The sequence below is a fragment of the Nuphar pumila genome, chromosome 13 (genome assembly GCF_984573655.1).
Source record: "Nuphar pumila chromosome 13, dmNupPumi1.hap1.1, whole genome shotgun sequence".
Classification (NCBI taxonomy): Eukaryota; Viridiplantae; Streptophyta; class Magnoliopsida; order Nymphaeales; family Nymphaeaceae; genus Nuphar; species Nuphar pumila.
This window is the reverse complement of record NC_143261.1, coordinates 26,102,447-26,124,729: the sequence shown is the minus strand read 5'-3', so window position 1 is coordinate 26,124,729 and position 22,283 is coordinate 26,102,447. Positions and strand designations below refer to the sequence as shown.

The window sequence follows — 22,283 nt, the reverse complement described above, 5'->3', positions numbered from 1 at the left end:
TACTTTTGGATTTGGGTTGATAATTTTAAGTTGGATATGGAATTGATTCCTATCAAAATCTTATCTTGTTGCATTTTTTACCCGTAAATAGCTTGTTTTGTTCTACTTTTTTCAGACCTACTATTACTACATGCATCTCGGATTTGGATTCAACCTTATCTCATTGGATCTTATTCAAATATGAATCCTGATTCGGATCTTCTGTTTGCATTTCAGATCCAAATCCAAATCCCTCTGTCGCCCTCATCGGTTCATCACAAGCCCTGTTTTTTTACCATCGCCAAGGAAAGTTTTGCGGGTGTTAAGAATTTCAGAAAATACAGTACTTGATATGAAATATCATGTAAATGATTGGACTGTATCAGAAAATTGATCAGAGAGAGAGAGAGAGAGAGAGAGAGAGAGAGAGAGAGCCTGCTCTCCGGCGGCGCCCCTTTTCTCCTCTCTTGCTGCTTCCAAAAATTAAGAGGTTTTCTTCTTCTCTCGGAGTCGACCTTATGATGGTCTGAACCAGCACACCTTCTCTCTCTTTCATCTTCACCTCCCGTGAAGGTCTTCGCTTCATCCTCTTCAATGGAGTCGGATTCTTTGATCCGTCAGGTTCTTCACCTATTCGACAGATTCAGCACGCTCTTGACGGCCAGAGTTTCCGATCTGCTGTTGTTATTGTCGAATCACAAGGTATTCTTTTCCCTTTGTTGGTTTCGTATGTTCGATTCGAAATCGTAAGTTTTCGTTCTTCGTTTGTCTCCTTCTGGCCTTGGTTGCATCTTTTACCTCAAACGGGCCTTTTTTTTCTTCTCCTATAATTATTGCGATTTTTTGGGGGGTATATATGAATCTACGATGTGGGTGTTTGAGATCATGAGAGAGGGTGATGTGGGGATCTCTCTTTTTTCCTTTTTCTTTTTTGTAATTATCTTGTTGAAATTACAATAATGGAATTCATAGTTGAAAATGGGGAAGCCTTTTTAGTGCTCTATGTGGTAATATTTCTGGTTGTGGGTTGTCTACTGTATGTACTGATTGAGTTAATAGTAGATTGGTAGCTGATAGGCGTGGCCCCTTTTGCTTAATGTAATGATTTTTGCTTATATAAGCGATACCCAAGTGGTAAATCACGTTAATGCATCGTATTTCACCGAATACGCTGTAACTCTGCATGTTGATTGAATACCATCTTCACTTCTATCAAAGTACAAGTGGATAGTGTCGCTGAAGTGATCGCCTTCCTAGGTTTTTATTCTCTGCCTGGTAAGCAATGTTCCGACTTCCAGCGACCTAGACCCTAGACCTCATTGTTTTTAAGGTTCCTGACCTTGGTCTCATTGTTCCCTTTAACCTCTACCCCATTTTCCTTCCTTCCCAAGTCCCCTAGTCGTTGAATTTTTCTGTATTAGTATGATATGGATTATGCGATGCAGCAGCCTCATTTTAAGTCTACAAGACAGCTGTAAAAACACTCAGTGTCATAAGCAAGACATAGAAACAAACCATTCCTTATTTAACCAGCTTACAGAAGGTCATATCTCAAAGAGAGCATTGAATGAGGTGGATTTGGAACAGATCAAAGATCTTCCTGCTAGGGTGCACATCATATCATAAATAAATATGCGTTATGTGGAGCTTCACTGTTATTAGTCTTATGACCAAGCCGCATTGTGTGCAAGGTTGGACAAAATCTTATGCAGCTCTCTTTGAACTAAACAACCAGTAGCTGCCCATGTTGGAAAACCTCTTTTACTGTGCTATTGCTTGCAGCACCACTGATGTTTGGTGTTTTATAGTGGGTTGCTTGGGAAATGTCAGTGAGGGACCTGAGAATGGTCACTAGCATATTAGCTTTTGAGCACTGTCATAGATGTAGGTGATATTTTGAAAATATAGTGATGCTAGTGAGGTACAATGAAAGCAAGCAAGACTAAAGACTAGCGGACCTATTATCCTCCTTCTATTCAATTTGGTGGGTTATGCAAAAAGAAGTTTTAATATCATATGAAATTTGACATATGCTGTAATATTTGCAATAGTATCTTAAGTAGTGCAAGATGCAGACATATATAAAAGTGTTCATTTTACTAAATGATCACAAACTAGCATTGTAGTACATATTTGGGAAGGTAAAATCTACGTATGAAAGAAAATATTCCAAATGTATTTGATATGCGTCTAGAAATACATATATTCATAAATAAGATTGTATGGTCTATTGAACTGAATCCTGTCAATCCAATATTCAAACAAAAAAAAGGAAAAGAAAGAGCTGAAGGGAGGTAAATCTCAATCATCACATCATCATCATTGCCACCAACCTCATTAAACGTTCCCTTGTGGACATCCAATTAAGCTAAAAAAGAATGTCAAATATACATAAAAATACCTAGGCACTCGCCTAGTACCAGTGCCTAGGTAGTCTTTGCTTAGGTAGTAGATACCTAGGTGTGCCTTTGCGTTGTAATTTAGATTTTTCTTAGTAAATATTTCTACTCATCACTTATAGTACCTTTAGTGAGATTCCCTCCTAAGCAGACTGTTTGGGATAGGAACCACTGCCTAGAGTCATCATCTTTGTAGTGCTAGTTTTACACTACACAGTTCTTGCCATCAACACAGGGTTACTGTCTTCATCTCGTTGCTTTCTTTGCTTTTGAATTATTAAATCAGAATATTATTATTAATTTTTTTGCTCATTACCTCCTACTTGGTTGTGTTTATGGAGTCCCTTGGTTGAATGAGGAAGGTGTACCTGCAAAGATATTAAATTATAGAGGATCATCATTTGGAAGGTTGACACAATTAAAAGGAAAGAGTTGATTCTATAATGGACATGGTGGCTCCTTGATAGTGGAAGATAAGGATAGAGTGCATTAGCCAGATGCTCAAAGTAAATCTGCAACATAAACATTTTCTCTTGGGGTTTGCCAAAAGTTGTGAGGAGTAATTGTCATTTTGTGTTGCTATAATTGATTTAGATCATCCTTAGTCTAGATCTAGATAAGTTAACATGAATATAATATATACTCGGCATTTGGATTTTGTAAAAATTATTTTGAACCTTTCTTTCTGGATGTTGATTTTTCCTTCATGCTTTGAACTTTGCCTTGACCATGTACTTCCATCTATTTGACTTTCTTACAGTAACTCCTAAGTCTTCCCAACTTTTGGTTCATGAAGTTATCATCCATTGCCATCAAGTAATAATGTTGTTAGTCAATTTCTCAAAAGTTTGCCTATTGTTGTATGAAAACTAAGAAACCTGTGAATTCCAACAAGCAGGAAGTGACTCTGAGTTTGCAAGAAGCTACATGGCTGTTGTGGATACTCCTAGCCTTATAGAGGGGAACATAATACATACGGAACAGTGTGTTAAAATATGTATCTATCTATATATATGCATATATATATTATATATATGCATATGTATCTATATATATAAAAGAAGTGTATTCCTTTTGTAATACCCAATAAGGGTAATTTTGTCTTTTCACTTTCTTTTGCGCATATTCATCTTTTTGAATATGTTTGTAATTTAATGTTTTCTTTTCTTTTCTTTTTTCTTTTTCCTTTTTTATTTCTTTCTTTTTCATTTTTGAGGGGCCCACAAATAGACGTTGGGACCCCTCCAACGGTTAGATTTCTAACCGTTGGAGGGGCTCCAACGACTATTTTGGAGCCCCTCCTTTGCTCCTTGTGTATTATATATAGGGGTGAACCCCCTTTGTATTGTTCATGCTTTTTAGCAAAAGCTCCTATTCATTTCAATAAAGATTCTTTTTATTTTGTATGCCTTTGAGCATTTGTGTTCTCGTTTATGTGTTGTTCTTTTGTGCACACTTGTTTCATGTTATCATCTTGTGCCTTTGTGCACACTTTACATATTGAAGACTTAGTGCCTTTGTGCACAATTGTCTCTTTGAAGACATTTTTACATGGTATCAAAGCAAGGTCGATAAAAGAATAGCTTGTGTTTTGCCATACTCCGGTGGTTGCCTCGAAAAGCATGCACTTTCTCAATCTTTCCTTCAATTCACTTCTAAGTGCAATACATCTCTTCAAGTGAGCTTAAAAGACCCTTTGTGGTAAGCGCCTCTATTATTGAAGTTTTTTTCTTTCTCTCGTAAACTTCTCCATGGTGGAAAAAGATTTTCACTTTTCTCTTGGCTTTAAGCTCAATGGGTCAAACTATTATGTTTTGGCCAGAAATATGGAAGCACACATCATCAAAGGTAAGGGACTTTGGGGTTATATCCAAGGTTCAATACCGGAATCAGAGCCAAAGATTATGATGGTTGAAAAAGGGAAAATAAAAATTCTTGATGGAGAAGAAAGAACAAAAGCACTTGAGGAATATAGCAAAAAACATGAAGAGTGGGAGATGAAAAATTAAAAAATCCTATCATGGATCTTTTCTTCGGTTGAGACAAGGATCAATGCAAATATTTTAAAATTTAAAAAAGCGTCTCAAGTGTGGGAATATCTTGAGAGGATGTATACCTCAAGAGATTTATCTCACAAGTATTATCTTCGAAAGAGAGCTTTGACTCTTCAATAAGGCGAAATGACCATTAGAGAGTATTTCGTTGAATTGTCTTCCATTTGGGATGAGCTTGCTATGCTCGAACCTAAGTAGAGTGGAGAAGCCATTGAGCTTCGCCACAAACAATTAGAAGAAGACCTATTCTTTAACTTTTTAAACGGGCTTATACCCGAATTTGAATAAATAAGGTCTTCTCTCCTATCCTCTTTTACTTCTCCTCCTCTCGAAGATGTTCTTACCAAATTAAGTGGAGATGAGACTCGATTGGGAATAAGTAAATCAAACCCAAGTGTTCTTGCCAGACCTTCAAACAAAGATAAAAATGAAGGTGTTTATGTCGTCTCTAGACCCGGAAGCAATTTAAAGTCATATAAGCCTCCTCATTTCAACAAAGATCAAAATCAAAGAGAAGAAGGATGACAAAGTAAAAGATGGAATCAAGGAAGGGAGTATGAAAAAATCATTTGTCACTTTTGTAAAAAACTTAGACACATTAAGCCGGTTTGTCCTAAGTGGAAGAAGAAGGTAGCTATGTCTACTATATTTCAACCACAAAGAGAAAATAATCCATCTACTTCCAATAATGGGGCATTATCCTTAGGTCGAATTGTAGAGGCTCTTCAACCCTTCCTCAAAGGATCCATCTCTGGTGCCCTATGTCTTCTCATTTCGGTAAAATCTCTTGGCTCTTAGATTCAGGTGCCTCTTTCCATATGACTCCAAATTTTTATGCACTTTCCAAATATTCAAAAAATGTTTTTCTATCATTTGTTTCAACCGCTAATGGTGCTTCTCTTGAAATCAAAGGAGTTGGAAATTTTGAAAAGCAAGATTTCTTTATTCCAAAAGTTAGATTTATACCACAATTGAATTTAAACTTGCTTTCAATTTCTCAACTCTCGGACCATGGATGTGATGTTAAGTTCTCATCAAATAAATGTTGGGTACATGATTGTTGGTCTGGGAAGTTGATTGGGGAAGGCTCTAGAAAAGAAGATCTCTACTATATGGAGTTTCTATAAATTCCAAAACATTCTTTTTGTAATATTGCCCAACATAAAGATATAAATGTTTGACATAAAAGACTTAGACATCCCAATGTCGTCAATCTTTCTTATTTGTATTTTGTTAAGGATCTCTGTAAAAGTAATTTCAATTGTAATGATTGCATTTTTGGAAAAATGAGATGCTTGCCTTTTGAATGAAAATCTATGTTTACAAACAAACCTTTTAAACTTGTGCACTCGGATGTATGGAGACCGGCACCCGTGGTATCTAAGGGCGGATTTGCTTACTATGTTATTTTTTTTTTATGATTATTCAAGATTTTGTTGGATATACTTCCTTAAACATAAGCATGAAGTCTTTGCATCGTTTAAGACATAGCATATGATGATAAAAAATCAATTTAATGGTAATTTAAAAAACTTTAGAACCGATTCTGGAGGAGAATATCTTTCAAATGATTTTAAAAACTATCTTGAAAACCATGAAATAGTTCATCAAAGATCTTGTCCAAAAACACCGCAACAAAGCGGTCTAGCCGAAAGAAAACATAAGCATATTATTGAAACAACTAGGACTTTACTCATTTCTCAAAATATTTCAAAAAGTTTTTTGGGCCGAGGTGGCTCTTACATCCGTTTATCTTATAAATCACCTTTCTTTTAAAAAATCTAAACAAAACTTCACCTTTTGAAATTTTATACTAAAAGGAACCCGACTACAATAGGTTAAGAATTTTTTGATGTAAATGTTTTGTCCTTACCGACGAAAATGACAAACTCTCACCAAAAGTCATTCATTGTGCTTTTCTTGGATATTCTGAAACTCAAAAAGGACTTAGATGCTATGATGTTAAGAACGACAAACTATATGTTTCTAGGAATGTGACTTTCTTAGAAAACGTTAGTGGTTTTGAGAAGGATGAATCCCATAAAGAGAATATGGATTACTCTTTCTTGTTTGAGTTACTATCTAGAGATGATGATATTTCTAGTGATGATGAATTCAATGAGTTTAGTGAAAAAGAAAATATAGATGATGACAACCATCCTTCTTATCAACCTAGTGATCCTCCCATAGAGGAAAGAACATCTAGTGAGCCTATTACTTATATACATAGAGATAAAACTAACTTTAAAAGTGCAATTAAAAAATACAGTGAATCTTCCTCTTTAAATAACTCTCTTAGAACCGAGAGAATTAGAAAAAATCCTTCTAGATTTATTTCCTATGAATCATTCTCGCCTAAATATCGAGCATGCCTTAGTGCTATTCATTCTTATATAAAACTTAAATTTTTTGAAGAAGCAAATAAAATGATAGAGTGGAAGGAGGCAATGGATAATGAACTTAGAGCCCTTAGGAAAGCCAAAACTTGGGAATTCCAAGATTTGCTCAAAGGAAAGAAAACCATAGGATGTAGGTGGGTTTTCAAAGTTAAAGCCAAAAGTGATGAGTCTCTTGAGAGATATAAAGCTCGTCTTGTTGTCAAGGGGTATAGTCAAGAATATGGTATTGATTACGCTGAAACATTTGCCTCGGTTGCACGAATGGTTACTGTTAGGTGCCTAATCACAATTGTATCTATTAAAAAAAGTCATTTCATGTTATACTGACACTGCTCTATTTGTCAAGAACTCTGATGCAGGTATTGTAATTTTGTTAGTATATGTTAATTATAGGGGATGATGCAATAGGGATCAAAAGTATCAAATCTACTCTAACCGAAAAATTTGAAATGTCAGACTTAGGATTTCCGACATATTTTTTGGGCATTGAAGTTGCTTATTTTCACAGGGGGTATCTTTTGTCTCAAACTAAACTTGCTTGTGAGATCATTGACAGGTCAGTTATTTCAGATGACAAAACTTGTGATACTTCTGAAGTAGTAAGAAAAAAAATGAAGATTGATGATGGGATTCCTCTAGAAAATTCTACTCCTTACAGGCAACTTGTTAGTTCATTAATGTATCTTAGTATTACCAGGCCAGATATCTCTCATGCAGTGCATGTCGCAAGTCACTTCCAACATGCACCTACAACAGTTTATATGAGTGTTGTGCTTCGAATCATCAAATACGTGAAGGGATCCATAAATAAGGGAGTATTTCTATCTTTGTCTTCTGAGTTAAATTTAATTGCTTACACTGAATCTAATTGGGGAGGTAACCCAAATAACCGTCACTTCACCACTGATTTTTGTGTTTTTTTAGGAGAATCTTTGGTTTCGTGGAGATGCAAGAAACAACAGAAAGTGTTGTTATTTTCCATGGAGGCTGAGTATCGAGTTATGGCAACCACCACCATGTAAATTGTTTGGATTCAGCATTTGCTGAAAGATATGGGGGTTAGTGTTCAAGAGCCTACAAAGCTATGATGCGACAACAAGAGTGCTAATAATATTGCAAAGAATCACACTTTTCATGAGCGCACAAAGCATATTGACATGGAATGTTGTTATGTTAGAGAAGAATATCTAAAGAATGACATTGATCTACCTTACGTGACTTCAGAATATCAACTAGCTGATTTTTTCACTAAGGCGTTGTATTCACCGCGCTTCCATTTTCTCCTTGGCAAACTTTTAGTCATTGCACCGTAAGCTTGAGGGAGTGTTAAAATATATATATATATATATATATATATATATATATATATATATATATATATATATATATATATATATATATATAAAGAAGTGTATTCCTTTTGTAATACCCAATAAGGGTAATTTTGTCTTTTCACTTTCTTTTGCGCATATTCATCTTTTTTAATATGTTATAATTTAATTTTTTCTTTTCTTTTTTTCCTTTTTTCTTTTTTTCTTTTTCATTGTTAAGGGGCCCCATAAATAGACGTTGGGACCCCTCCAACGGTTAGATTTCTAGCCGTTGGAGGGGCTCCAACAACTATTTTGGAGCTCCTCCTCTGCTCCTTGTGTATTATATATAGGGGTGAACTCCCTTTGTATTGTTCATGCTTTTTAGCAAAAGCTCCTATTCATTTTAATAAAGATTCTTTTTATTTTGTATGCCTTTGAGCATTTGTGTTCTCATTTATGTGTTGTGCCTTTGTACACACTTGTTTCAAGTTCTCATTTTGTGCCTTTGTGCACACTTTACATATTGAAGACTTAGTGCCTTTGTGCACAAATGTCTCTTTGCAGACATTTTTACACAGTGTTAGTTATCTTCATAATCTATGGTTTTGGCTACTTTGAATATGTTTTATAGTGAGGACATGAACTCACTGTCTTCTTCTCTGCCTCCCTGCATTAATGTTAGTTTTGTTTTGGGGGGAATATAACTGAATAAAAGGGCTTATGATGTTCATGTTTCTCACCGTTATTTGTATTTGCTTCACTTTTTCCTCCATCCCAACAATTTGGTTACTGTTCAACTCAATGTTTAAGATGCAACTTGGATGTTTCTAAATATTAAGCATTGCTGAAGAATATGGGTGCACTCTCTCTGCCACAAAAAATGCACATGATAGAAAGCTATGCCACGGGGACACTCCAATTCATTTTCGTGTTCTATGTCACAAAGATATGAGTGTGTACATGTACATGACTCATAAACGTGACACTGATTCGGCAAAATCTTGAAAAGTATGACACGGTGATATGATGTTTGTGTATATATATACTATATATATGTTTGAAATAAGGTGTTTTATATTAACATAAAATATTTTGTACTGTTCATTTAAAACTTAAAGTTTTCTTTTGTGTTTTGTAATAAATACTTATGAAAACGTTTTATATTAATATAATACATTTAATATAAAATATATAATACATTTAATATAAGATATTTTATATTGGTCACATACAAGGGCATTTTTGTAATATTTATTAAGTGGGATGAGATGTCTCTCTCTCCAATGGACCTTCTCTCTCTAATGTTGTGATTCATTGAAAAATAGAGCAAAGATGACAAGGTCATGTTTCTTTGACATGTCATCTCTCTCTCTCACGGGCAGCAAAAGGCTCTTTATTTTTTTCTTAAGGTGTATTTTTTTGTCAAAATAAATGTGAGACAGCCAAAATGAGTCCGACACGGTTTAGAGCATGTCATAAACGTGTCATGTACTAAAACATGTCGGACTTCATGTCTGTGTGTGTCATCAGTGACAGAGGCCCATTTGGGTGTGCCACTGTGATATAGCTGGTGTTGTGTCTGCTTATACACTATTCTTAATAGGAAATTCCACAAAAATGGCATGTCCTGTGTCCTTTTTTACCGCATCCTTGTGACATAGCTAGAAAGCTGCTGACTTGTATATCATTTTGATGCCCAAGGAGATCGACCATGCAAAAGATGTAGATCATAGGATCATACAGCATGGATTCATCATACCAGTTTGTTGTTTGCTCTTTGCAAGGATGGATAACAAGCATTATCATTGAGTAACTTAACATTTAACAATCACATTATTTCTTGACAACTGTCCATATTCACTATGTTTGATGTGCTCTCATCTCGTTTCACTATTGTCCCCATTTATTCAATGAAATTTTGTGGTGCATATAAGACAACCACTGCCAGAGCCTTGACACTAAGTAAGCTCAAATCAGGCTTGGCTCAACATGTCTTAATCCTGAACTCGACCTTGGATTGAAGTTGAACCTAGCGAAGAGTCTGCACCTTAAGATTGGCAACTTAGGCTCAAGAAGTCACATAAGCTGCCAACCTAGCCATCAAGCCAGCCCAGCCCCTTCTCAAACCCTAGTGAATTTTTACTCTTCTCATTTTGGCACACCAGAATTTTGAATCTCATTTTATCTGCTTCCACATAGTGCTTGTTCACTGCCACATTGAGATTCTTGAGAAATATTCTTGCTAAGGTTTGGCCGTCTACCCATTGATCCAACCTGAGCTTTTTGCATTGTTGGTTTCTATCTTCAGTAATAATGGGTTCTGACATTCTTTAGAGCATAGTCACAAAAAATAAGTGCTTCTTTGAAAGAATCACGATTTTATCACTTCTCTTAAAGAGAAAACTGTCAAAGGTAAAATACCACAATATTTTCTGGAATTTTGCAATTTTCTCCATGAAAAGTAGTTCTACAAGTCTACCTGCAAAATTAGGTTGTGCAGCCTAGATAAGTTGAACCTCAAATGTTGATTAAGGACACATATTTTTCCTTGTTGTGATACTCAATGTACGCTTTACATACACACAAATTTTCAGGTATGATGAGGAATGCATCTGCTTGATCCATTATTTTTCTGAATCTCGATACCCTTCAAGTCGGTAACAGTTGGGATATCATGCACAAGTATAAAGAGGTACACATTGACACTCTAGAGAAAGCAGGTACCAATAAGGACTTCTGCAACCCATGTGAGAATGGATATCTTTTTAGAACTTTCACCTATTTCTTGGCATTATCTAATATGGTGTGTACCCAAATAATTAAAAAATGGGGACCCTTTATGAATAATCCATGTAGGCATTTTGATATCTAAATTTTAAGGTTAATTTGCTCACTCTTTATACCTGAATGCTCTTTCGTAAGGTTGTAAGTATCGTATCGTTACCCGTATCGGTCGGGCCCAAAATAAGATACGTATTGTATTGTATCGGATCATATCGCCAAAAATCATAATTTTTTAATAAAATATTCTAAAATTTTCAAAAAATCATGAAAAAACATAAAAAAATGAGCAAAAATTCTAAAAAAAATCATAACACATGAAACAATGATGAATTGCACAAAATACAACCATAAAATCATATATGAATCATTTATTTCTCTATGAGTTGCATAAGACATCTTCAAACATCAACTATCTCACAAAAAAAATGAAAAATATTAAATATCTTGCAATTAAGAAGATGCCACAAGACTCATACTTTCATATTACGTAAACAAAAACAAAATAACCAAGTTTATAAACACTTAAGTGTTAAATAATCAATTTTTTTTAAAATATAACCTCAATTATCATTATCTTTTTCTTCTTCTCCTCCTCTTTTGACTTTCACATCGTCTCCAATATACATGGGCTATTCATCATCTATGGTACGTGCTCCTTCCACGTTGATCCACTGAATGTCCTCTTCATTCAAAATGTATGCTTCTTTAATCCATGCATCCAATACATCAAAAATTTTCAAACTGATGGGATCAAATTGCTCTTTGTGCCTCCTTGATGATAACTTTTTTATTTTCCTAAAAAGATGACATAAAAAATTTAAAATTAGTTGGGTTTTGTATGATATAATTTTTTTTTAAATAAACACATGAAAATATCATAATTTTGTATACCTCTGCCTCAGACGTAAGTTGTAGTGTATGTAGACGAGGTCATTAAGCCTTTTGTGCTTCAATTTATTTCTTCTTTTTATATGGATTTGCTCAAATAAGCTCCAGTTTCTCTCGCATCCACTTGCATTAGACATTTGACTAAGAATGTGAATGACAAAAGCTCTCAAATTTGGAACATCACTTCAAAACCTGATCCAACACATGTTTGAAAAAAAATGAGAAATCAACAAGACAATAACAAATGCAATCATACAAAATAGTATAACTAAATAACAATATGAAATTAAAATTAAAATAGACAAAATAAATTACATGGACGCATTGTGGCACGATTTCACACTACTGCATGTCTCCTCATATCATACAATGCATTATCATAAATTTTTATTTCTTTATGAATTTGATCTTGAATGTCATAATCAAGGTTCAACTTTTTGATGCAATCCAAAAGTCCCTTGTTGACTTTCCTATCCATTTTAAACGTAGGAGAGTATCTAAATACAAGATTTAAATAATATGTTGCAACATGAAGAGGATGATGAAGTTGCCCAATCCACCTATGATCAATGATGTTTCATATAGGCATGTACAATTTTTTTTTCGTATTCAAATTATCGCTAATTACTTTTTTTTCCTTATCCGTGACCTTATAACGATAACTCATCGCTGAGCTGTTTTCATTGTCAACCAATCGAAGCACCTTCACCAAAGGTATAGTAATTCTCAATAACTTCACGCATGGATCCAAGAATTCACTTCTGTATACAATATCTACAATTTATCTTAGCTTTCTTTTTTATCTATGGGGATATGCATTTCACTCATTTGATGAAAACATTTTTTTAGTGCAATTTTATTCTCTACTAGACTTTGCACTGTCAAAAAATTCATAGCAACTCTAGTAACTGCACTACGAATCAAATCAATACCACTAGTGTACTTTCTCATTAGGCTCAAAATCCATGCATGATTGTAAATAAATTTAGTAATTTTTTAGCAACATTCAACTGTGTGCTTTATCTCATCCATACTATAAATGTCTTCAAGCATGAGGTCTATGCAATGGGCAACACATGGGATCCAAAAGAATGACCCATAATTTTCTGTCAATTTTTTATCTGTTGTCCTATAAATTGTTGCATTATCAGTAATAAATTGAACAATATTTTGAAAACCTCTTCCACAACTTGATCAAATACTCTAAGCAATACGCATGTTGTCTTGGTCATATCAGACAGATCAATTGACTTCAAAAACATAGTTTTTTTTTTTTCAATAGACAAAAAAATTTATAAGGTTCTTGACTTTCTGTCTGTCTACCCATCTGCTATAATGCTACACCCAATTTCTCTCTATGACTGTCTCATCTCATAACAATATGCCTTCACTTCATTCATATTAGTTTCTAAATTTTTTTCTCTCAAATCATGATATGAAGGTATTTTATATCTAGGCCCGATACTGGTTATGGCATCTGCCATGACCTGAGAATGAAAAAAAATTGTCGTATTGAAAGGAATGCAAGCATCATAAAACTATCTTCCAACCGCGACATTATCTTACTCAACTAAATGTTTAGGAGTCATAGCAGTACGAATGTTGGGTTGCGCTTCATGAGCAGTTCTAGGAGAGAAAAAGCTCCTAATAGAGTCTTCAGTTCTACCTCCTCTCGAAGAATTCCATCATCCTCTTCTTTTTGTGTCCGCGACACTACTTCTGGCACCTGCCACACCTTTCTCCTTCTGCATAACTTCTTACTTATGCTATGCTAGAGATTGGAGGATTAGAAGTCGAGAGCTCATCTTCGTCCTTTCAAAGATGCGCATACCCCATTTCTGCATTACTCATTTCTTTTTCTTGTTTTTTTTTTCTGATATCAGTAAGTAATTGCTGCCATTGCCATTTCATGACATTCGGCAAATTCTTTGACATGCAGGGACAACATTGAGATGTGTCTCAGCTACATGATGCTTCAACCAAGAGATACCACCCAAAAAAATGTTATGACAATAGTTGCACTCGATTTTCAATCGGTTTTGACTCATTATTTGAGTGCCCTATTGCCATGCCGGATCATTTGATGTCATCTTTCCTTAAAAAAACTCAATAAGAAAAAAATAGGAATTTTTTTATCTTAACTCACTTCTTTGAGTGAAAAAATGGTGGAAATGCACTATTACTTGAGCAAACCGCGAAAGCCCTCTTTCTTGAGCACTGATCGATCCTTCAAATCGCTCTCACGACTCCTAGGGTGCATGGATACCTCTCTAATGGCCTTAACACAAATGAGGAAGTCGGCCCTCAAGAGGTCTTTAAAGCTCAAAAAACAAAAATTATGATTTAACCTTTTTTAAAGTGTGCCGAAGGTGTGTCATAAGATATACCCTATACCGTATGATACAGAGTTGTATCATACGATACACACAATACATATACGATCTACACTCATATCGCGATACGAGTATGTATTGTATAATTTTTTTCTATAGTAACGATACATATCATACCATATCGTACGATACTTACAACATTGTTCTTTCGTGTTGTTAAAGCCATTAGTTAATGGTGCTGAAAGACTCATGGCTAATGCTTTCTCACCGGTTATGCAGTGCATGAAATTGACACCAACAGGGAGTAAAATGTCAGCAAGTTGGGTGGTCAATGTGATAATATTAGATGATTGCCTCTTTCTTTGCAAATCATGGGATTCTGGCATGCTGCATTTGATGCTAGAAAATTTTGACAACTTTAATATCACTGCTCACTCATAGATGTGTACATTTTACATAGAGATGGTAAATGTTTGGTTTCATTTTTTTGTTATTTTAATTTTTATCATCTTTTCTTTCATACTGGTAGAAAAATGGAAATTTTCATTTTTTTGCTTTAAACTCCCTTTTTGTTTTTCTTTCTCCTTATACACAAACAAATTCCAATTTTCAGAGTGCTGGTTCCATTGGTGCTCTTGCTGGACTTGCCATTGCTATAGCATTCACCTGGAAGTTCTTGAAAACCCCTGATGGACGCCAGAGACAGCAACAGAAACGAAGGGATTCATCAAATAGTGGTGCTGGGAATCAAGCAAATGAAGTTGGTTGCAGTTTTGAAGAGAGTCGACTCTTGAACCCAAAGGGTCACACAGCAAGTGAAGAGTTCCAACCCACTCTGCAAGTAAGCTTACACTTTCATGCTGGTTGTTGCACTATTGCCAATTTGCAGAACAAACTGTAGCTCATATTGAAGCTTGTCCTTTTGGCTTTGTAGCTGACCCTGGGACAAATTGTAAAGAACAAACTAAATGGTGGCAGGAAGGTAACATCTTCCTTCTATCCTTGCTAGTTCAGTGGATGAATTCTGGTGCTCAGTAGAATTTCAGGAACCAGAGAACTTTCTCAAGTCATTCATTTTTTATCTCATAAACTCTAACCGTTCTGGTGGCACATGTCTTGTCTCATAAAACTGCTATATTCTTGTGAATGATGGAAAACCATCACTTTCTATCATTTTTTCTACAGCAAGATCAATTACATTTTTGTACAGAGAGATTGGTCGAGTTTAGGTGTTCGGTTTACATAGTGGGGTGTGGTTACTCTAAAGATATTGGCAACAAGATATCTCAGTGACTGAAAAAATAGATAAATGAATTACAAATGAAAACTTACAAATAACTTGAGGGAAGGGAATTTCTGAGGTAGAATGAAGATACGAGTAGATGAAGGAAACCAAGGATTCTATTGTTTGAAAGAAAAAAAGTCTTTAATAAGATGAAAATGAAAAATGGGGCTTAGGAAGGCAAATCATCATACAATTCTCAAAGTGGTCTATGATAATGCAAAATGGGGCTGTTTTTGAAGGCTTTTCAAATGCAGGGGTTCAAGTTGTGTCATAGACCACTTTGTGGATTTAGCTCTTGCAAGGTGATGTGCTTGATCACAGCTGTGAGAACTTACAAGACCCTACTTTGTTGCCCTCTACATCACTTGTTATATTGCCTTAGCCAGTATATATATATTTTCTCTAGATTTGCTTGCTTAAAAACCGTGATGCATTATATTCTGAAACCTAATGATATTTCAGTCTGTATAATTTGAATAATTATCCATAACTGCATACTGCATACAAATTCCTGACAGCAACCACTCTTTACCATTTTCGATGTCATTCTTGCTAATGTGGTATGCTGCTTAAGGGTAGATATTTATGCTAAAATTGGGAGTGTTTCCTGCAATTGATTATGTTACAAAGAATGATGTACATGTAATTTTTGGTTCCAACCTCTTATATGTTTCTCAGTTTCCTTGTAGACTGACTATTCTTCGTTGTTTCAACAATCCAATTTTGAATTTCTTTTTCTTTCTCCTTTGATGCAGATGACGTGCCAGCTGCTTGGCGTCATACTTGAAGAGAGTACACCAGAAGAGCTGCAGGTCGACAAGTAAATATGTCAACCATTCTGAAAAGTATGGAAATTAATGAGTAATTCTTTCTATTTTTTCTATGGCAGAAGCATGCAACAGTGAGGTCATCTGTGGTTGAAGTTCTTCTGGAGATTACAAAACATTGTGATCTTTATTTGATGGAAAGGATTCTTGATGATGAGAGTGAAGTGAGCATTCTTTCCCCTTTTGTCATGATCATGCTTATGTTTGTAGAGCCTTTTGTCTTAGACTTTGAATTCCTAATTCTGTTGTGTTGCTTTCCGCATACTCTTTAAATGTACTTTGTGATGATCTGGTTCAATTTAATCAACCTCTTCTAGATGTTTCAATTCTTCAATTAGATTGGATGTGTGTAGTCAAAACTCAATAAGTGTATCACTTAGGCAACTCCTACTCAACTGACCTCCCTGGCCACATAAGGTGCCCCTAAATATTTGGCTGCAGGCCCTTAAATGGTTCCTTTGCTTAGGCCACCTGCTTGACAGGGTTGCCTGCATTGACTGCCAGGCTGCCACCCCTATGACAGATAAACCCTGAGCCTAGTGCTGCATTTGCACGGGACAAGTCATCCACCAACGGAGGATGGTGAGGAAAGGGCACAGTTTCCTCAGAGAAACTGCCTCCAGTGTCTGCTTCTTATGGTGTGGGTCCCACTGGGAGCAGACTTCCATGGGGAATGGTCAAATGTTCTCTAGGCCCATACTTTAAAAGTGTTTTCTTCATTTCTCTCTCATTTTTAGGTGAAAGACCTTTTGGTTCTTCATCTTAGGCATGAATGCATACTCTCAACATATTGTTGAACATTCTTTGAGACATAGTTGGCAAACCTGGCGATCCGACTCGGGAATCGTCCGAGTCTGATCGGATCGCCCAGCAACTGGGCCACCGATCAAGCCCAAACCTGTTTTAGCCAGATTCAGGCGTGGATCGGCTAGGAATCACCCGACTCGGTGAATCAGTACTGATTTTTCATGTCATCTCAGTTTTTGAACCGGTTCATTTCGATATGAACCAGTTCGCCACTTTAAAAGTCAGATTTTATTTTGAGAACTCGTTGTCTCTCGCTCCTTCTGCAACTCCAACCCTAGGGCGATGATTGACGACCACTGGCAGCCAGGTGCTCTCTCTGCAAGGCGAGCCTCTGAGAGGCAATGCACGATGCACATTTAGGGGTTTTCCGCAGTGCAGGATTGTGCACTATGCACAATGTGGGATTGTGTGGAGTGTGGACAACAAATAAAGTAATAACCCTCACATTTAGGGGTTTTTGCCTTTCTTTTCTTTGTAATTATTGGTTTACACGTTCATTTTTTACTTGTTTTATTTGTACATGTGTAGCTTAATTATTAATATTCATTTCACAATTTTCATTATTGTTCTTATGTATGCTGCTATGTCAGTTATGAAACTTATTTATTTTTTATGCAGATATTTTGTAGTTTTTGTTATTTGATGCTTTGAATTGTCGATTTAGTAAGCAACTAAGTAGTGATGGGAGTGTAGTGAAGCTTGGTGAGTGGGAAATACCGGTGGATGATTGTTTCAAATATTTGGGATCTATCATTCAAAAGAATGAATAAATTGATGGAGATGTAAATCATAGGATAAAGGTTGGGTGGATGAAATGGAAAAGTGCAACTGGAGTGTTGTGCGATCGTAGAATGCCATTGCGGTTGAAGGGAAAGTTTTATAGGACGACAATTAGGCCTGCTTTACTATATGGTACGGAATGTTGGGCTGCCAAGAGACATCATATTCAAAAAATGAGTGTAGCTGAGATGCGTATGCTTAGATGGATGTGTAGAAATACAATAAAAGATAAGATTCGAAACGGGGAGATACGTAAGAAGGTAGGCGTTGCATCCATTGAAAATAAGATGAGAGAGAATCGTTTACGGTGGTTTGGACATATTCGGCGAAGGCCTAATGATGCTCCAGTTAGAAGGATGGAGAAATGGGATAATATATTAGTTAAAAGAGGTCGGGGTAGGCCTAAGAAGACTTGGATGGAGATGATAAGAAAGGATATGAATGCTTTGAACCTCACCGAGGACATGACATTGGATAGAAATGATTGAAGGAGAAGGATTCATGTAGAAGACCCGAAATGATTTTCTTTTTTGGTTCATATCGCCTACCCCATTTTTTTTTTGGGATGAAGGCGTCATTGTTGTTGTTGTTGTTGTTATTTGATGCTTTGATTTAGTGAATTTGCTGCTTGGAGTTTGATTATTTGCATTCACATTGTAGAAAACATAGTGTTATATTCAATATTTAAAGTATTATTTAAAAAAAACACTAAAAAAATTTATGTCCTAACCCGTCCAAGTTACCGAGTCAACCCGCTGACCCGCGAGTCAAGGGTCGGGCGATCCTAGCCCGAGTCACAGGTTTGCCAACTATGCTTTGAGATCAAAACCAAGCTTTTCAAGAGTTTGACAATTTTCAAAAGGCTTTTTGAAGAACATGAAAACTACCCATATCTTTGCATCCTTATTTTTTTTCTATATTTTCATCCATTTTGGAAGCTTGAATAAAGGTTAATCTAAGAAAGTTTATCCGAAGAATTCCTAGGGATAAATATTTAGTACTTTTGCTTGTGATATTTCTGTTTGTATGGTTGTCCGTTTATTATTCTTTGCTTATTTGTTATTGACATTATATATGTTCATAGTGTAGTTTCTTATTTGTTACTTGGTTCTTTAATTTGTGACTTTATAGTTGGAGCTTCAGTTATTAAATGTGCTTTTACAATTTCTTTTAGCTTTTCTATCATGATTTTTTTTCATAATTATGTTTTATTGCTTACATTTTGTTCATCAAATACTCAGAAGCATGTGCTTTGAAGGGTCGTTGCTTAGCCCTGGCCTTGCTGCATTTTACTGCATATGATTTGGAATAAGTAAAAATTTCATTCTTCTATGATTAGTCTTGGTGGTTTATGCACTTTATAGTAAATCACGGCATAATTCCTTTACAGCATGCCGGTTTATTATCATATTGACATAGAGCTTCTTGTTCACAGGAAAGAGTAGTCTCAGCTTTGGATGATGCTGGGCTTTTCACCACTGGCGGACTGATGAAGGACAAGGTAAATGGAATAACAAATTTATTTTGTACTAGGTAATAAAAAATTGTGACTACTCAATCTGTGCAATTTAGGCGTTTGTAACTAGCAGGATGGTTGATGTGACCTGGCCAAATTAGGTCTTGTGACTCTGTCGGTTGCAGGCTCTGTTTTTAACTTGCTCAAGGCTGATGTAGCATTTATTCTCTAGGTTTTGGCATTGAAAGCTTCTTACTTTTAAAAGTTCTAATGCACATGTCGTCCTTGGTTGCAGATAAACAGTAAATACTTTGCATGCAGACATGCTTGCCATGTTTAAATAACATTCAACTGTTTGACAGATGCAAAGCCTAATATATGGCTACTCTAGTTATTAATCTGATCCCTGGAAGGTCCAATCACTTATTCCTGCAGATTTTGTGGCATTGATGATCAATCCTGAATCTCTTTGCAGGTTCTATTTTGTAGCACGGAAAATGGCAGGATATCTTTTGTTCGTCAACTTGAACCAGATTGGCATGTTGATTCAAGTACAGAGATAGTCTCTCAGCTTGCTGTAAGTTTCCACTACTGCTCTTGTACATATTGGTTTTTTATCCTTTTGTTCATGAGACGCTTATTCCCAGTCTTAACCACCTGTTGGTTCTATTTATCACAAAAATGTTTGGTGCTGAATATGAAGGTGGACAAGCTTGCCTTAGTCAGGAATATCACTGATATTTTGAAAATAACATGATATTTACAAGAAAAACTCCCTAGCTGATGTTAGTGTATATTGTTGTTTGTGTATGCATACACACACATGTTTTTGTATGTAATAAAATACCTATCAGGGGTATTTTAGTCTTTTCTTGTTTTGTAATAGGAACAGTCTAGTAAGGGCTGTTTTGTAATATTGTTGTTTGTATTTCTTATTTTATTTATTTATTTATTTTATAGCTGTTGGGATAGCCCAACTAGTCGTTGGGCTAGTCTCAACAGCTATATTTCTAGCCGTTGGGACTAGTCCAATGACTAGTTGGACTAGTCCCTTTGCTTCTTGTTTGTGCCTATATAAAGGACTGTTTCCCTTTGTAAAAGTATGCTTTTCTAAGCATATTGCTAATGCAAGTCTATATTTTTTACATTGTTGGTTTCTAAGTGTTTGTGTGTGTATCTCCATTGGGAGAGTGTATTAGGTCCATAAGTGACCCTTTTTTTTTTAAAGTCAAGCTGGGGTTAGGCAGACCCCTACCAGATATCTCTTAAGCCCCATGTGGCAGAGGGATTCGAACCTGGGCCTTCAGCTTGGCACAAGACCCCACTTACCACATGGGATGCCACCTCGGTGGTCCATAAGTGACCCTTTTGATTGTGGTTTCTAAGTGTTTGTGTGTGTATCTCCATTGGGAGAGTGTATTAGGTCCATAAGTGACCCTTTTTTTTTTAAAGTCAAGCTGGGGTTAGGCAGACCCCTACCAGATATCTCTTAAGCCCCATGTGGCAGAGGGATTCGAACCTGGGCCTTCAGCTTGGCACAAGACCCCACTTACCACATGGGATGCCACCTCGGTGGTCCATAAGTGACCCTTTTGATTGTGCCTGTATATCTCTTTTAAGAGATTGTATTTGACCCATAAGTGGTCTCTTTGTGTTTGTGCATTCTTGTAGCTCTTAGAGGCAATCTTGTATTATTTTTTGTTTCATTACAGCTGATACTAAACACAAAATATCCCAATATTTTCAGAATATTGTCCATAACATATATATCATGATATTGCTTGCGATAATATCACAATATTTTGAAAGATCTTACTTTATATGCTTAAATATATAATTTTCCTATTTATGTTTATTTTATTTTTAAGAACTTTTTCTAATTTTGTTTCTTTAGGTTTTCATAACAGATGCTGCTAAGACCTATTATTTCTTATCCTTGTCATTTTTTTACATTTAAATTTTTTTTAAAGCATCATAGATTTTCCCGATATTTCCCGAGCACGACCACTTTTTGAAAAATAAAATACTCCCGAGAAATTTCCGGGAACAAAATTTGTGGCTATGAAGCTTGCCTACTCAGACATAACTGCTTCATGTTTGTGCATCATCCAATTTTTATCTTGACCAGCAGAGTTGGCCCCTTGATGGGAAGGGCCTTTCCCTTTCTTCCTGTTCTATGCTTGCTTTTCTCATATTAAGATCTTTCCAACTGTGTTCCCTTTGCTGCTGTGGCTGCACCAGCGATTCATAAGGTACCAACTTCATGTCACACCAACTGGATCATGCTACATGGCACCAAACGTTTTCAGCTCGATTAGCTTAGGACAGTACTTCTCAAGCACGGACCAAAGTTGAGCAATCGTAACTGAATGATTTTGTATTAACTATGTGATTTGTAAGTTAAGGTCCATCATTCACGTGTTCATGTGAATGTGGACATTAATAACTTCTGCGTAAGCTAGAGAAAGCTCACTTAGTCACTTGTAAAAATCCAGTGTGCAAATTCATTGGTTCATTTGCCCTAGACTTTGTTTATACAAGTTGCTTAAGGATCCCATTTTGTTTTCCTGAAACCATGTTGCTTTAGTACTTAATTTTCTAGTTTATTATATGGAAACCGATGGTGGGTCAGGTGACCTGCTGTTCTGGAAAGTCCTGCCAAGCTGTGGTGGCCATGTTTTTTTTTTACTCGGAGAAACCGCCCCAGGCGCAGAGACCTAGCCGCTCTGGCTCAGCCTGCTGTACTTACGGTCTCTGTCCATGTTGGCATAAAACTCTGAAGGCTTACCCCTCAACCCCAGGGAGACACCAAGCTTTAGCTTACGCAGGGGGGGTGACACCCATGGGATTTGAACTTAGACTGCCCGTCAAACGGTCTAGGCCCCATCCCACTGCACCAAACCCCTTGAAAGCCTTAAGCCAACTTAGCAGGGTGTGTGGAGCCCTTGTAGGCAAGTTGCCTAAGTAGTTTTTAGATGT

General features: G+C 36.1%; 1 protein-coding gene across 2 annotated transcripts; it reads left to right on the top strand.

The window, feature by feature from the left end:
- Nucleotides 1-450: 450 nt before the first annotated feature.
- On the top strand, nucleotides 451-21,877 carry LOC149818151 (ubiquitin-conjugating enzyme E2 enzyme activator PEX22-like). Of its 2 annotated transcripts, XM_089984561.1 has the most exons (8): nucleotides 451-681; nucleotides 14,763-14,990; nucleotides 15,084-15,131; nucleotides 16,190-16,246; nucleotides 16,324-16,425; nucleotides 19,284-19,349; nucleotides 19,780-19,881; nucleotides 21,546-21,877. In XM_089984561.1, the coding sequence occupies exons 1-8, from the start codon at nucleotides 574-576 to the stop codon at nucleotides 21,657-21,659; spliced, it is 825 nt and encodes a 274-aa protein (XP_089840687.1). In that variant the 5' UTR covers nucleotides 451-573; the 3' UTR covers nucleotides 21,660-21,877. The 2 variants fall into 2 exon arrangements, with proteins under 2 accessions (XP_089840687.1, XP_089840688.1); XM_089984562.1 differs by lacking the exon at nucleotides 15,084-15,131 and having other exon boundaries at nucleotides 452-681.
- The last annotated feature ends 406 nt before the right edge of the window (nucleotides 21,878-22,283 follow it).

Excerpts from the sequence above, each read along its gene's own strand:
- LOC149818151 (XM_089984561.1), top strand. The coding sequence starts at position 574 with ATGGAGTCGGATTCTTTGATCCGTCAGGTTCTTCACCTATTCGACAGA. Across the intron at positions 14,991-15,083 it reads AGTTCCAACCCACTCTGCAA|CTGACCCTGGGACAAATTGT; the intron begins GTAAGCTTACAC and ends TTGGCTTTGTAG. Across the intron at positions 19,882-21,545 it reads AGATAGTCTCTCAGCTTGCT|CGATTCATAAGGTACCAACT; the intron begins GTAAGTTTCCAC and ends TGGCTGCACCAG.